Source organism: Poecilia latipinna, unplaced genomic scaffold, assembly GCF_001443285.1.
Source record: "Poecilia latipinna isolate Pla-1442-1.1 unplaced genomic scaffold, P_latipinna-1.0 Scaffold1969, whole genome shotgun sequence".
In the NCBI taxonomy this organism is placed as follows: Eukaryota; Metazoa; Chordata; class Actinopteri; order Cyprinodontiformes; family Poeciliidae; genus Poecilia; species Poecilia latipinna.
Window position 1 is genome coordinate 76429 of NW_015114585.1, and position 16531 is coordinate 92959.

The following is a 16531-nucleotide window of genomic DNA, read 5'->3' on the forward strand; positions in this document are numbered from 1 at the left end:
TACATTTAAACAGTTTTCTAAAGTGGATTTTCAGTTGAAGCAGGAGATAATAACTAAAGGAAGACCAACACCGGAGCTGAAAGTTTTGCTTCGAGACAGTTTGATGATTCTCAAACGGAGTAGAAAAGACATGCCGAGGATAGACTTGGCTTTGGATGAACGGATATTTTTGTGCAGAATTAGCGGTGCATGGATTTAATTTATAAGTAAAGGTAAGACAGCAATAACATGTTTTTGTTTAGTTTTTTAATGAAATGTGCTTATTAATAAAACATTAAGCTACTACTACTGCAACAGACTGAATGTTCTGTTCTGTTTGCAAAATTCTTGAATTTTTGTTTTTTGTTAAATCCTAAAACATGAAGTGGCATTGTTGTCAGTTGCTATGGCAACGGGTCTGCGATTAGCTTGGCCGTTACAAAGTGAGAAAGTGGTTTCGGTTTTTTCCCTTTGCTGTGGATCTTAGCACAAAATGCTAATTTCACTGAATTAACGCGGCTATGGATAACATGTAAAAGATTAGCCTTTGCCCTCCAGCGTTGTATGTATGCACGAAATTTCTGTCCGTAAATTAACATGCATGGTGTCTATATTTATAAATCGTAAGTCGATCAGTGCCTCACCAGCTATGAACCTCACCGCACGTCACTGTCAGTAAAGGTCTAAATAGAAACAAACTGAAGAGGCTCAGAGTAACGCCTGTTTGAGTTTAAGAATAAATATTAATATTTTATATTTTGTGATCATCAGGAAGAGAAACTAATTGAGCTTCTCCTGAGGTTCCTCTGAAACGCTGCGTTCCGGTTCAAATGTCGAGCTAACACAGCTAATGCAGCTAACACAGCTAATGCAGCTAACACAGCTAATGCAGCTAACACAGCTAACGCAGCTAACGCAGCTAATGCAGCTAACGCAGCTAATGCAGCTAACGCAGCTAATGCAGCTAACGCAGCTAACACAGCTAACGCAGCTAACACAGCTAATGCAGCTAACACAGCTAATGCAGCTAACACAGCTAATGCAGCTAACACAGCTAATGCAGCTATGCAGCGAGCGCATCAGGAATCCTCAGAGAGATCAGCAAACAGATCAGCATGCTCAGCTCTTCATTGCTGCCAGCCAATCAGGAGCCTCCGCTGCTTCCCCAGGTGGATCCAGCGTCATGGAGACCGACTCTGAGGCGAGAAGCTGCAACCAGACACCTGCTGATTAGCTCCCCAGGTGGAGGGGGGAACAGGTGAGTCAGAGCTGAGAGGAAAGTTAGAACTGTTCAGATAGAGCTGCAGCTTTCCATGCGGCGCATGCATCAGCTGGACGCTCTACAGATGTGGATCAGATCCTCCAGATCCATCAGATCCACCAGATCCCCTGCCATCTGGACATGAAGAGCGGGAAGCGATCCTTCATCGGTACGTTCTGCTTTCCTTCCACAGACGATAAAAACTGCTGAGTCACCACAATGGTGTTGGGTTTAGTCCAGAACCTCCAGAACCTGATCCAGAGGAGGAACTTTGCTCTGATCTTCCCAGCGTTCCTTTAGTTGCTTGCGGTTCCGCTCGGCTCCTCCACAGCATTTCAATTAATCTGGACTTTGACTAGGCCATTGCAGAACCTTGACTCTCCTCTGTTTAAGCGATCAGCTCCTGGGTTTGGATCATGGTTCTGATGATGACCCGGTTTGGTTCACATTAGAACACTTCATGGTCCAATCAGAGACTGCAGGTCCAAACCGTCTGCTGGTTTATCTGGACCAGAACCAGAACAGTTCTGCAGTTTAATGCTCCAAACAGAACAAAACCTGAACAAACTGTGAACTTCGACATTTTAGTTCTAATCTATCGCTGGGAGAACCTCAGTCAGGTTCTGGTTCTGACCCGGTTTGACCGCACAGGAGAACATGAATTATTCACTCTAAGAGCAGGTGAGGTTGGAATGGGGCCTGAACAGAACCTGGGAGACGAGCCGGACTCATGCAATCAGAGCCACAGTGAAAACAGAGCCGGCACCGAGTCTGGGCTCAAGTATCGGACCGGTTCAACCGGTTCTGCTGCCGGTTCTGCTGCCGGTTCTGCTGCCGGTTCTGCTGCTGGTCTCCATGGCAATAATTTGTTACACAGTAAAAAATTAACAGCAACAATTTGACTTATTTAATCCACCGTAGGAGAAAATGTGGTTCATATTTCAAGATTTCCATCATTTTTATCTGTAACAGTTTCGGACTGAGCTGAACGTTCAGTTTGGGGCTAAAATGATTCGGTCACGTGAGGCTGGAGGAGGTTCTGCTGGCTCCGGTTTCGAACTGAACTGGACCGGTTCCGGATCCTCGATTCTCCCGCTGCGGATTTTCTGCATTATGACTCAGTTATGTAACTGCAGGTTAGTGGAGCGGCTGGACTCGCCACGGCGTGACGTCACAGCTCCAGCTTTACGTAACCGCTGGTCCATAAGCTGCTCTGGGTCAGAACCGGAGGAACATCTGGGCCTCTGGTTCCGTAAAGGTTCCGGGGTCAAAGGTTGCAGATGTTGCAGCGCGTGATGGCGCAGCCTGAGGAAGAGGAGGAAGGACAGAAACTCTTCATCACCTTCCTCCTTTTCATCACCGTCATCCCTGCTGCTGCAGCGGAATCCCGTGACGTCACGGCCCAGTTTCTGTGGTTACCGGTGACGCAGCAGGGGGCGGGGTCTGCCGGCACCACGTGTCCCTTATAAAGCGGCGCGTCGGGGTCGCGCAGCAGCAGTCTCGCGCAGCTTCAGAGGAGATTCACCGGACCGTCGGAACCGAACCGCGGGAGGATTCCTGTTTATTCTCTGCCTTTGGAGATTCGGTTTTGATTCCCGTCCGAACTGGCTTCCCGCTGCGCAGCGCTCAACATGGCGGTGACCGAGGCGGGATGCGACCTGACCTACTGCAAGATGCGGGGGATCGTTGCGGTTCTGACCGGTGAGCCTCACAGCACTCTACCGGTACCGGTACCAGGCCCGAACCCGGCGCATTCACCACACAGCAGGACTCTAACCAGAACTTTAGTCTGTTTTCACGGAAATGCGGTTTAAATTTAAATAGCGGAGCCAGTGCGCCTGCGCAGTAGGACTGTGTGACGGGCTGAATGGAAAAAACCGCTGGGCTCTGCATGAATGGAAACCCGGCTGGTTGCGTAACTAATAAGCCGCAGCTTTGCACAAATCTTTAACAATCACGCAACAACTGACCGCAGAAAGAACGTTCAGATGTCCAGATCACAGTTCGGATCGTTTTTAATCAGACCGGTTCTTTTTTTTTCTCTGCAGCTTTCATCAAGGAGAGGAAAATGGGTCTGAACGATTTCATCCAGAAGCTGGCGGCGACCCCGCACATCTGCCAGCAGTGAGTATCTGAGGGGCAGAGGCAGGATAACTGCCCCGGGTCAGGGGGTAAAACTGGTCCATAACTGCCCTGGTACGGGCTTCCTGCCCCCGCTCCTAATCTGCCTCCAGGAAACCAGAATAGTCTAATCCCTGATGTTCTGGAGGTAAATCTGGTTGGGATTACGGTGTGACTCACCGCTCAGACCCGCACAGCTGCTGCCGCCTGCGGGAGAAAGTCAGACATCCTGTGGCGGCTCTAAGCCGATCCTCAGACGGTACAGGCTGGACTGGTGCCAGAGGTCAGCCAGAGGTCACCTGCTGACCCCTGACCTGCACATCCTGTGGTCTGATCAGAAAAACCATTTTAAGGTTTAATTTTTTTAATGTTTCTCTGTTTCTGTGCTGCAGCTCTGAGGGGAACAACTTCCTGAAGATCGATGAGAATCAGAACGAAGCTGAAGATGGAAGTCCAGTAAGTTCATCTCTTCACTTTCCACCTTTATTTAAAATAAATCGGTTCCTCCAGCAGAGCTGAGCTTAAATGATAATCTGACATTCTTATGCTATCTATAGTCTAAGTTTGATATATTATCAAACTCCTGGCCTTTCTGTGTTTTATTTCCTTTGAATGTTATTGTTAAAACTTGGACAAAGCTTAGAGTGTCTACAAAATACGTTAGTAACATATTAATACAATAAACAGAAAGAAGTAGAAAAACAGAACTAATCTGTGCATTGCTCCCAAATAAAGTGCAAAAAATTAGAAACAGTCTTTGAGGTAGAGTTCAGAAACTATAATAACTTTAAAAATAAAGTTAAATATGAAGAGGGAATCTGAAACTAAGTATCGATCTGACACATATTTAATTAATATTACCCATATTTTAGATCGGTTATTTGGTCAGATTTTGCTGTTGGGCTACTGATGTTTGGGATCTGCTGTAAAAACAACAGTTTTTTTTTCTTCATTTAAATTCTTCCAAAAAATCCACATAAAAAAATCCAACAACTATTTTTATTCTCTGAAGAAGCGAAACGCTCCAGACTTCCCATGAAGTGGGAAACGCTGCCACCTGCAGGTGGGAGTTGGCATCATCAGAGCTGCTGGTTCTGATCCTGCTCAGCTGGTCGTTCTGGATCAGTGTGAGCAGCTGAGACCATCTCTGTCTCTGTGTGGCTCCAGGGTTTATTTCTCCTGCTTGTCTTTCAGATGTACCTGAGTCCGCGCTCATCGCTGGCCGAGGACACTCAGTGAGTTTCTGCTCATTTCCTGTTTTATGACCTGAAGTCGGTTATCAGACAGGAAGCTGATTTATTCTGTCTGTCAGGATCAAGCCGTGTGACTTCGACTACCTCAAGATCATCGGGAAAGGCAGCTTTGGGAAGGTGAGGGATCTGCGCTTTGCTCCTGGTGTCGTTTCCGTTTCTCCTCTGACGGTTCTGGACCTGGTTCTGCTCAGGTTCTGCTGGCCCGGCACAAGGAGACCACCAGGTACTACGCCGTCAAGGTTCTACAGAAAAAGATCATCCTGAAGAAGAAGGAGGTGAGTCGTTGGCGGCAGCAGGTGAGCGGCTCCTGGTGGGACAGAGTATAACGGTTCTGGTTCGGTTCTGATCCAGCAAAAGCACATCATGGCGGAGCGCAGCGTGTTGATGAAGAACGTCCAGCACCCCTTCCTGGTCGGGCTGCACTACAGCTTCCAGACCACCGACAAGCTCTACTTCGTCCTGGACTACGTCAACGGAGGAGAGGTCAGTGTGCAGCTGGAAGGGACCGGTTCGGTCCGGTCCGGTCCAGATGTTGACTCCGTCTGTTCCCTGCAGCTCTTCTACCACCTGCAGAGGGAGCGGGTCTTCCTGGAGCCCAGGGCCCGGTTCTACGCGGCGGAGATCGCCAGCGCTCTGGGCTACCTTCACTCTCTGCACATCGTGTACAGGTGAGGCTGAGCCCCAGCGCCCTCTGGTGGCCGCTGCGGGTCACGGGTTTTAATGCCGCCTGCTGTCCGGTGTTCCTCAGGGACCTGAAGCCCGAGAACATCCTGCTGGACTCGCAGGGCCACATCGTCCTGACCGACTTCGGACTCTGTAAGGAAGGCCTGGAGCCCAACGGAACCACATCCACCTTCTGCGGGACGCCGGAGGTAAACGCCAGAAAACATTTAAACTACCGTTGGTACATTTTAAATGACAGTTATTACGTCTGGATCTGGTTAAGCTCAAAATAAGAGAATCTATCAACAGGAAATATTCAAAAATGTTTACAGAAAGAGAAGATATGAATTTTAAAAACCATAAAATGAGAACGATCAACCTGTGGAGTGACTTTATGAAGCTGCATGGATAAAGAAATGAATGAATGTAAAATCATAAACGTGTTCAAAAAAAGCTTCTAGATGACTTTAAGCAAGATGGATACACATAAACTGTAAAATAATACAAAATATTCTTGGACTATTCAGATATAAACGGCATAAAATTATGTTTTCTAGTGATTGATGCATTTTCAAGAATTATATATATGAGTGGGGATTAAAAACGTGTGAACTTCTCACTATCTGAATAAACCAGTAGCCAAAATGATTCTCGTCTTGCACAACATTGTTGTGTTTTTTTTTTGGACACTGTAAAAACTAAAAATCTTACTCAGTATTTTTGTCTAGTTTCTAGTGCAAATATCTCATTTCACTTGAAATCAGACAAAACTAAGTTTCTTTTCAGCAAACAAATAGGAGCTTCTTTCATGTAAATAAATCCTTAATAGTGATTTTTTTTTTGCCATATTGGTGACAGAATCTGCCAGTGGAATTAGTCATTTAAAAAAATCAATATTAAGGATTTATTTACATGAAAAAGTCCTTATATCTTGGAGAAATTTTACTGCCATTTAGTTTTGTCTTATTTCAAGTTTACTGAGACATTTGCTCTATAAACTAGACAAACATAATTTGAAATAAGTGTTTTTGCAGTGTGTGTCTTTATATATATTTGTATGTTTTCTGATTTGTTGGTAGTAAAGCATCTAACGGTACAGGAGGTTCGTGACGTTTGTGTTGGTTTGTGTTGCAGTACCTGGCTCCAGAGGTCCTGCAGAAGCAGGCGTACGACCGGACCGTGGACTGGTGGTGTCTGGGCTCGGTTCTGTATGAGATGCTCTACGGACTCGTGAGTCTCACTCTGTCCCATTTCTGCTGCTTTCTGCTCTTCTCTGTTGAACCAGCCGCTAACCGGCTGACCGTCTCCCTCAGCCGCCGTTCTACAGCCGCAACACGGCGGAGATGTACAACAACATCCTGCACAAGGCGCCGGTGCTGAAGCCCAACGTGTCCAACGCCGGCAGGGAGCTGCTGGAGGGGCTGCTGCAGAAGGAGCGCTGCAGCCGGCTGGGGGCCAAGGACGACTTCGTAAGTCCGCCTGACCCGCCGCGGCGCCGTCCCGACTGGGACCGGACCTCATAGTGTTGTGTTTCCCTGCAGCTGGAGCTCAAGCATCACTCCTTCTTCTCCCCCATCAACTGGGACGACCTGATGGCCAAGAAGGTGGCGCCTCCCTTCGTCCCCTCCGTGGTACGGTCACACCAACATCTGGAGCTGGTTCTGATCCAACCCAGAACCCGGGTCAGAACCAGCAGCTAGATGTTGAGCAGTGGATGATTCACTCTGTCTTTAAGTGGAGAGCCATAAAAATGATCATAATTTAGTTTATTTAGTTTTAAGAGTAAAAAATAGAGGTTCATTTTGTAAAGCCATATTTTCATCAACTTTATTTATAAATGTCTGTTTCAAACTAAATATTTAATTTGCAAGCTAAATGTTGATCTCAAATTAAAATATGTAGCTCCAAACTAAATGTTTAGACATTTAGTTTACCTATTTAACCTGAAGCCAAATATTTAAATTGGCTTCCAAGTTAACTACAAGCTAAATACCAGCTAACTAAATATTTAACTTGCTAACTAATTAGTTAATTTGAAACTGATATTTATACATGAACGAAAACATGACATTAAAAAAAAATGGTTTATTTTTTAATGTTAGGCTAATAAATTTGAATTGCTAGCCCCGGTTCTGACTTCCGGTCCGCTCTGTTCTCCAGTCCGGTCCCACCGACCTGCGGCACTTCGACCCGGAGTTCACCCACCTGCCGGTGTCCGCCTCGCTCTGCAGCGACTCGGCCGCGGTGACCGGCAGCGTCCGGGAGGCGGCCGGAGCCTTCCCGGGCTTTTCCTACGGACCGCCGTCCGACCACGCCTTCATGTGACTGGACCGGTCCGGACACGAGCAGCTCTGGTACCGACTCAAAAGCATCTGGGCTGGAGGGACTCATGTTGCAGCACCATCGGCCCGAACCGACCCAACAGGAGAGCATGTGCCAAGTGGAGGCGTTTCCGGACCTGAGGCCTGTTTGGGCCGGTTCTGGAGCCGCTGGTGACGTGACATGAAGTGTCTGATGTTGGGACGGGTCCACGAAGCTGTGTCGCCGTTTGGACCTCAGAGGAGGCGCCTTCGTTACCGGACCGGTTCGGTTCTGCTCGTCCAATTTGTGTTTTCACGCAGACGCTGAATTGCACTCGAGGAAACGAGGGTCAAAGAAAAGCCGAGCAGCTTCGGAACCAAATGGTCCAAACGTCTCTGCTTCCGGTTCCGGGACCAAAGCGACGCTTCCCTCGACCTGACAGGAAACCTGCAAACGATCCGAACCTGTTTACCTTGAACGACCTGCAGCTCTTCCACCTGTACATATCATAGAGGATATTCCCAGCTGGTTCTGATAGACTCGTGTCGGGTCAGAACCAGCAGTGACCTGGTACCGTTCGGTACTGTCCACCAGCACCGTAGCATCTGTTTATGCGTCATGTAGAGCAGAACTGTCGTCTTGTGCCTGATCCGTGTTGAAACATATCTCCGTCCCTCCAGAACCTTCTAGAACTTTAGTCTTACAGAAGTGCTTCGTTTGGTTGGACAAGAACCGCAGGCCGGAGCCGGATCCAGCTCGGTTCTGGGAAGTGCAATAAAATGTTCCCACAGAATATCTCCTGATCCCGCGTGGTTGTTCCTGATTGAATTGGAGAGCATCGTCACTCGGAGAGGAAATGTTCCCGGAATGAAACCAGTCCTGAAGTTCTTCCATATTTGGAAGTTTGTTTGTTTTTCTGTGTTTTTATTTTCATGTAAAGCAGAAAATTGGCTCTTTGAAGTGAAACTCTGAGCTGAGGTCTGGATCAGAAATGCTAAATAAAAGCTTTCAAACTCAACCCGACTGTCTCCGTTAATCCCACAGAAAACAAATGTTCCTGTCATTCCAGAGGAAATGAAAATAGTTGCACAGAAATAATTTCCAAACATCACAAGATGCTGACATTCATCAGCAACTAAAAGCCAGAGGGATGCATAACGACCTGACTGCTGATGGATGTGAAAGTGTTCAGGCGATGGTTCAGTCATAGATGGCGTCATGTTCACGCTTCAGTTCAGAGGCGCTTCTTCCACCTGGCCACCAGGGGGCTCCACAGCTGCATGTTCAGCCTCATCTCAGCAAAATTAAAATACAGTATCCCGTTTATATCTGTAGTTATCTCATGTTTAATACATCTTTTAAATGCTTTAAAAAAATAGAGAATAACTAAGCTACAAAGATTAACTTGGGCTGTTTTAGTCATTATTACATATTTTGTTCCGCACCGTTTGTCACACAGAGTGGCGTAGGCTGCCGACGGAAATGACGTCAGACAAAAATACGGTGAGTGTCCCAGAAAAACAAAAGACAGAAGTGACGCATTTGTTGGTGATGTGGGCTGATGAGATGTCTGTTTGTGTTTCTGGGGTTATTAATAGATATCCTAAAAACTAAAACTAAATTTATGGTTATCGAAGCTAAAAAATGTCAAACGGAGCTGTAACTGAAAGAGTTTTATACCAAGATCCAAGGAGTCATAACTGATTTCAGGCTAACGGAGGCAGTATGTTGTAAACATAACGGCAAAACTTTCTAAAACTGGATATTTTATACAAAAACACAGATTTGCTTAGTTAAAATGCCCTATTTACAGTTTACTGCACGTGGATACTTCCATGTTTTGTGCTGAAGTGTAGAAATGTTGGGGAGCTAGTTTCAAAACAAATTGATTTTTTCTAACAAACATGAGCCTTAAAAAATAAGGCTACTATTATCACATAAATCCATTATTTTAAAAATCCAAATACCTGAAGTTTAAAGACAGTTTTTCACATAATTCAGATGTGTTATGCAAAATCAAAGACACTGAAAAATGAACGTTGGTCAGTGGGGACATGCTCATTGGCTGACCTCTACGCTTCAACAACCCATAACATTTTTCAAAACAGAATTTTTCAAATATATTTGCATGTTACATTAGCAAAACACATGGATATTTCCATTTATTGATTTTCTCAAAAAATGTGGTTTGCATTATGTGAAAATCTTTGAGATAAACCTGAGACACAAAATGCTAACAGACCCGGTACCCGTTCTGCTCTCTATGCTCTCCACAAAATGCTCCGAATTCAGAGAATGACCCTACTGTGTCAGCAAAATAACTTCTCTTTAATGGGCCCCAAATCGGTTTCAGGCCCATGGGCCCCATGGTTGTAAATCCGTCAACAGGATCCTGATCCCAGCGGTAAAACATCTCAAACTGCTCATGTTTGGTTCATTTTCAGGATCATTTTCTTTACTTTGAGTCTCCTGAAGATCTGGGAAGTCTTCCCGGGTTGATGAGCAGCAGCAGTTGCTTCCAGTTGCTTCCTTCTGGCAGGATTTGACCTCTGACCCCGCTCCTGTTCCATCTCACCTGTCAGCCCTCATCCCGTCAGCGACCTCAGAGATGTGAACGTTCTGCGCATGCGCTGTGGATCCCGTAGGAGCTCCTTCCTGCCAGATAGTGCTCCCTAACAACAGACAAAGCTTTCCTGCGTGGATTCCCGGGGAGAGAGTGGATCGAGGCGCTCCCGGATCCCCTTCCATGGTAAGGCCGGGCTGCGGGCTGCGGTGTCCGGGCAAAGGGCTGCCTGGGAGCCAGGGGGGCCGGTTTCCTGCTCCGGGGTTCAGAAGCTGACACACGATGCCTGGTGGGACCGACTAATCCCTGGAGCAGAAAACTTTCCCACCCTGGTTCCGCCGGAGCATTGTGTAGTTCAGTCTGAATTATTCCCAGTAATGAAGAGTCGGACCGCCGCTAACGGCGCAGCTTAACCCCACAGAAGGAGTCAGAAAGGAAGTTAGCTTTAGCTGGCTAACGTTCCCGTTGCTGGGTGCAGACTAACTCCTGGCGCCGTCAGTGGTGTTCCGGTCCAGATCTATGTGTCGGTCCGGTTTCCTCAGGGATGAATTGCTTCTTTCCAGGAAATAGCCGGGTTTGTGGCTGCACCCTTACTGTGTGCTCGGTGGGGTGTATTTCCTGGAGTCAGCTGTCTAGCAGCAGGATGTTTACCTGCGGCCAGGTAAACAGAGCCGGTTCCGGGCTTAAACAGGTTCGGGAAGAACCGGCTCCAGAGCCTCCATCCCTGCTCTACACCTGAGTCAGATTCCCTTACATCATCCGGTTCTGCGGAGACCTGGTTCCGATCCAATCCAACAGTCAGTCAGAACCACCAACTATGGCCCACATCAGACTGGACCCGGTACCGGTTCTGCTCTCTGTTTCCTGAGCTGATAACACCTCCACTTCTCTCCTCAGTCCACCATTAATGACCTCTGCTGATTTATTTATTATAATAGTCTTGTTTTTCTCAGATCTTCTGAAACGTTTTTCACCAGAACACAGTTTGAAACACATCCACATTATTTCCACAAACATCTGGAACCATCTGGGGCAGCAGAACCCGCCGCCCCCAGCAGTTGCCCTAAAATCCAACGTTACTGGATGGCGGAGGGACGCCGGAGTACCTGGAGAGAACCCAAACATGCATGAGGAGAACATTTCCACACCAGAACCTGCTGGAACTGTGAACCACAGGGCTGGCACAGAGCAACCCATACCGTCTGTCTGCGGCCGTTTGACTCCTGATGGGTTACATTTAGACTGGATGGATGCATCAGTCTGTCTCCATCCATCCATCCATCCATCCATCCATCCATCCATCCATCCATCCATCCATCCATCCATCCGGAGTTGTCCTGATCTGATTCCTGATCTCAAACAGGAAGTAGTTTTCTCTGAGGTCATTGCTGATGTCTTTCCTTCTTGGCGTTGGGTTTTGGAGGTTGGAGACGTTCTGCCAGTTTTTTTCCTGGTTCCAGGAGGTTCTAAAACTTGGAAGCATCAGCCCAGTTCTCCCCAGTCACCTGGTCCTGGTCCAGTTCTGGTTCTGTTGAACTGGTTGCTTTGCTGTCTTGAACCCTGGTGAACTTGATGAATCTTTTTTTAGTTGGTTTTTCCGCTCTGGCCTCCTTTCCTTGCTGTTGTGACAGTTTAGTGGTCCAGTTATCTAAAGCTTGTGTAAGTAGTTATTGCGGCTGAGCGGACGGATTCACGCGGCACGTTTCTCTCCCAGAACGTGTTCGGCGAGGAGCTGGCCGACACGTCTGGCGGTTTTAAATTAGCCGTCTGACCCACTTTGGGCCTCTCTCGGCATTATGTCAGGGAGATAACGGCTGGGCGCCTCCAGCTGTGGCCGATGGACAAAACCAGGTTAGATCTTATCCGGCCAGGCGAGTGTTGCTGCACCTGGGCTCATAATGCTGGGTGGAGATGTTTTCCCTGAATGTAGGTTAGGCCTCGTGTAAGGCGGCCCGCTCCCCTAATCCTCAGGTCACCGCCGTGATGGAGACGCTGGTCAACGCCACGTCCACACGTGCCTCACCTGCAGGTCTCGTGCTGCAGATCAGAGCGAGGCGCCGCACTTCCTGTGGCGCCGGGCGGGGTGGGGGGCTGATGGCTATTTATGGGGCAGGAGGAGCGGAGCCGCCTCACAGCGCCGGTGTTTGTGTGAAGCAGGGTCCAGAGCGGCAGTCCGACTGCAGAGCGTAGCTGAGCCTGGAGACGTGGCGGCGCGCCCCGCCGTAGAGATGGACGACCCGCAGGAGCTGCCGGTGAGTCGCAGCGCGGCTAACGTAGCGTTAGCCTTCAACCGTAGCTCTAATCTGACTAAATCTGGTTTTACTGTTTGGTGTTCAGCTTGAAATGCAGCCGGTGACACAAAGATTCATTCATGCTTTTATTCTGGAGATGTGACGTGACGATTTCCCGTCTGAACACGTAGAACTGGTTTAAAGTAGTTGGACAACAGTAAATAATCTGTAATCTCCAGTTAATCTGAACGATCGTAAAAATAAAGGTTTTCTTTCCAATGCTGAGACTCGGCTTGTTCGTTTTGTTCAGGCGAAGAAGGCGAAGCTGGAGGCCGACGGGGAGCAGGAGTCGGAGCTCAGGTTGGATTATCATCATTTCTCCTCAGATTAGCATTAATCTGTAACTCAGATGAAGGTTCTCTGTTCTCAGGAGTCTGAGCTCAGACGGGACTCCAGCTGCTGCTCTGGCTTCATCGGAGGAGGACGGCTCCTTCTCCGCTTTGTCTGCGGCCCGGCTGGACCCAGGTGAGCAGAACCAGAACCATTTTCCTTCCTGTCCTCTGGATGTTCTTGATGTTTTCTCTGAGCCTCCTGTAGTTAGCATGTTGCTGCAGCGTGTAAAACGCCTGCATGGTTTTGTTTTCCCTGCAGGGGAGCAGGATCAGGCGAGCGGCGCCAGAGGAGAATCGGACCGGCCGATCGGCGACGCCGTCGACTCGTTCTCCCATCCAGGTACGGCGCCGGCGCTGAGAAAGCTTGCGTGTCTGGAAAGGACTCACTCAGAACCTATTCTGTCTTCCAGATGGCAACTCGGCCCAGTCCAACTACAGTCAGCAGGTTTACCAGGAGGCCAGGTGAGATTCTGACAGAACCGGCCCGGTTCTGGAGGCCCACTTCAGTCCTGGGAGTTCATGCTAATGTTTGCTTTCTGGATGAATGGATCTGCTCCTGTTTGCTTGGTCATGTGACAGTGATGCAGCAAAGGATTGTGGGATGTTTAACTGAAACAGTAGAGGTCAATATATCGGTTATCGATCAGTTCATCCTGATATGATCGCAGAGGATTGAAATAAATAGTGATAAAGTAAAAGTGAAGCTTCTGAGGAAATGTTTTATGTTTGGTGGAGACTTTAGATAAATAACTAAATCATTTTAATCAGTCACAGCTTATCTCTGCTCAGGTGGTTCTGGTCGGGTTCTGGTCGCAGCTGGGCCAGAGCCTCAGACTCGAGGTCGCCCCCTTGAGGGGAAATGTGTAGTTTGGTTTCAGAGCTCCTGTCCAGCAGGGGGCACCTGCAGCTGGTTGCCATGGAGACCTCTCTCTTCCAGTTTGACTCCTTCAGGCTGATCTCACTGTGCTGTTCTCTGTGTTGCCATGGCAATGCTGCTCCAGCCCTGCAGTGACATCCTTCAGCAGCCAGGTGGCGTTCCAGTCCGCCGTCTACTCCTCCTTCCCTCAGAGCGGTCAAACTTACGGCCTCCCGCCCTTTGGTTAGCCCCGCCCCTACCTCCCGCAGCATCATGCCTCTCTATGCCTCCAACGTGCTCTGACCCCACCCTGCTGCACCCCCTGCAGGTGCGCTGTGGCCAGGTGTGAAGACGGAGACAGGGCTGCCTGAGGCGCCCCCCGGTGGCCAGACAGGGTTCCTCAGCTTCAGCACAGCCTACACCTCCACCCAGCCGGGCCAGCTGCACTACTCCTACCCCAGCCAAGGCGAGCTGCACGCACACACACACACGCACACACACACACACACGCACCATGCACACACACAAACACACACACACTCACACACACACACCATGCACACACACACACACACACACACACACACACACACACGCACCATGCGCACACACACACACACACACTCACACACACACACCATGCACACACACACACACGCACTCACACACACGCACCATGCACACACACACACACACACGCACACACCATGCACACAAACACACACACACACACACACCATGCACACACACACGCACCATGCACACCCTCCCTCTGAGGTGTAATGATGCTGTTTCTGCCTTCAGCCTCCAGCTTCACCACGTCCAGCGTTTACTCCAACATCCCCTCATCAGCCGCCGTCAGCAGCGGCGCCACCGCCGCCGGACCGCAAGTGAGGACAAAACGATCATCTGGACTGTCGCTTCTGTCCAGAACCAGAATCCCTGCAGAACATGTTGGGTTCTGGTTCTCTGTGGGACAAGAACCAGATTTCCCTTTAGAAAATGCTATTTCCAGTTAGCATATCTGTCACAAAGCGAGTCAAAAATAAAATAAAGACTTGATAATTGGTCCCTGAAAGCCAGAGAAGACGTTAGCTAATGAGTCAGAGTTCATGTCGTCCAGATTACATTTCATTGTGAGAGTTAAACTCACAGTAGCAACGCTGCAAACCAAACTTACCTCTGGGTCAAAGGTCAATCATCGGTTCATTCCAGGTTTCATCCACCAATCAAGGAACAGCTCATTGATCATGTGATCAGTATTATGGTGGTTTCTTTTTAATGTATTTAGTAACCTGGTACCAGGTTCTGGTGTCTGACCCGGTCCAGTCTCTCCAGTCAACCTCTTCCTCCTTCCTTCCTCCAGGAGTTCAGCAGCTACAGCTCACTGGGACAGAACCAGTTCTCCCAGTACTACCACCTTCCTCCCAACTACACGTCCTCCACGCCGCCCAGCGCTGACGAGCACGGCTCTGGTACCGGCGCCGGCGCCGTGGGGTATTCAGCAGTGAAGTCAGAAGAGGCCGCCTCAGCCGGACCGCCCACAGGTGCTGGTTCTGTTCACCTGGAGGTTCTGCAGAACTTCCTGACCCAGATGCTGCAGTCAGAACCCTGGCGGTCTGGCCAGGGCCGGGTCAGTATCATCAGTGTGTTTACCTGTTCTGCTGCAGATGCGTCACCGCCTGAGAACCCGCCAGCGGGGGGCGCCAGAGATCAGGACGAGGTCGGCCGCAGGAACTCGGTGGGAAAGTCCAAAGCCAAGGCCAAGAAGTCTGACGGCTCGCCGCCCGCCAGCAGCGACCTGGAGGTAAGCTCACCCGCTGCGGCTCACCCGCTGCGGCACACCCGCTGCGGCTCACCCGCTACGGCACACCCGCTGCGGCACACCCGCTGCGGCACACCCGCTGCGGCTCACCCGCTGCGGCACACCCGCTGCGGCACACCCGCTGCGGCACACCCGCTGCGGCACACCCGCTGCGGCACACCCGCTGCGGCTCACCCGCTGCGGCTCACCTGCTGGAAGGGGGCGGAGCCTCATTGTTCACCTCTGCTGCTTCCAGCGCGTCTTCCTGTGGGATCTGGATGAGACCATCATCATCTTCCACTCTCTGCTCACCGGAACATATGCACAGAAGTTCGGCAAGGTGAGGTTCTGATCCGAAGCTCCGGTTCCGGACCAGAACCAGGATTTTAACACGGTTCCGGTTGCTTAGGACCCAGCGACCATGCTGAACCTCGGCCTGCAGATGGAGGAGCTGATCTTCGAGCTGGCCGACACTCACCTGTTCTTCAACGACCTGGAGGTACGGTCCAACAGAACCTCAGATAACCAACAGAACCTCAGATAACCAACAGAACCTCAACAGAACCTCAGATAACCCATCAGATGTGTTATTTATGTAAATGATGTTTCTCCGGGTTTCTTCTAGGAATGTGATCAGGTCCATATCGAGGACGTGGCGTCTGATGACAACGGCCAGGACCTGAGGTTGGTTCAGTCACTCACCCAGAACCAGAACTGTCGGCCCGGTTTCCCTCGTCTGAAGTCTCTCCGTGTTTTTCCTCCTCAGTAACTACAACTTCATGGCCGACGGCTTCAACGGTTCGGGCGGCGCCGGTGGAGCGGCGGGGGCCGCCGCGGGGGTCCAGGGAGGGGTGGAGTGGATGCGGAAGTTGGCCTTCCGGTACCGGCGCCTAAAAGAGATCTACAGCAGCTACAAAGGGAACGTGGGGGGTGAGTTTGGACCGCAGAGCGGCTCCAGAGTTCACAGGAACGCTGGAGACAAAACGCACCACTGAGTCTCAGAGCTCAGAGAGGAGACGACAAACTGTGGTTGACCCCGTTGCTAGGTGTGTTGCTAGGTGTGGTTGACCCTGTTGCTAGGTGTGGTTGACCCCGTTGCTAGGTGTG

The 16531-nt window shown here is 49.6% G+C and overlaps 2 protein-coding genes across 4 annotated transcripts in view; both read left to right on the forward strand.

Annotated features, from left to right (window-relative positions):
* Positions 1-2714: 2714 nt before the first annotated feature.
* LOC106935479 (serine/threonine-protein kinase Sgk1) lies at positions 2715-8595 on the forward strand. Its single transcript, XM_015015964.1, has 13 exons — positions 2715-2941; positions 3289-3364; positions 3754-3817; positions 4556-4596; positions 4674-4731; positions 4806-4889; positions 4966-5097; positions 5170-5282; positions 5363-5486; positions 6412-6507; positions 6591-6746; positions 6819-6908; positions 7438-8595. The coding sequence occupies exons 1-13, from the start codon at positions 2872-2874 to the stop codon at positions 7600-7602; spliced, it is 1269 nt and encodes a 422-aa protein (XP_014871450.1). The 5' UTR covers positions 2715-2871; the 3' UTR covers positions 7603-8595.
* Positions 8596-9771: 1176 nt separating this feature from the next.
* The window catches only part of eya3 (EYA transcriptional coactivator and phosphatase 3), a 14429-nt gene continuing 7669 nt past the window's right edge, over positions 9772-16531 (forward strand). The window contains exons 1-15 of one of the 3 annotated variants that reach the window (XM_015015960.1): positions 9772-10327; positions 12296-12393; positions 12683-12732; positions 12788-12897; positions 13024-13104; positions 13175-13226; positions 13766-13863; positions 13949-14086; positions 14425-14510; positions 14987-15167; positions 15291-15427; positions 15681-15764; positions 15834-15923; positions 16050-16108; positions 16191-16354. In XM_015015960.1, coding sequence (XP_014871446.1) covers positions 12370-12393; positions 12683-12732; positions 12788-12897; positions 13024-13104; positions 13175-13226; positions 13766-13863; positions 13949-14086; positions 14425-14510; positions 14987-15167; positions 15291-15427; positions 15681-15764; positions 15834-15923; positions 16050-16108; positions 16191-16354 — 1354 coding nt within the window. In that variant the 5' untranslated portion in view covers positions 9772-10327; positions 12296-12369. The remainder of the gene's footprint in view (positions 10328-12295; positions 12394-12682; positions 12733-12787; positions 12898-13023; positions 13105-13174; positions 13227-13765; positions 13864-13948; positions 14087-14424; positions 14511-14986; positions 15168-15290; positions 15428-15680; positions 15765-15833; positions 15924-16049; positions 16109-16190; positions 16355-16531) is intronic. The other 2 variants (XM_015015962.1, XM_015015963.1) reach the window with 2 other exon arrangements.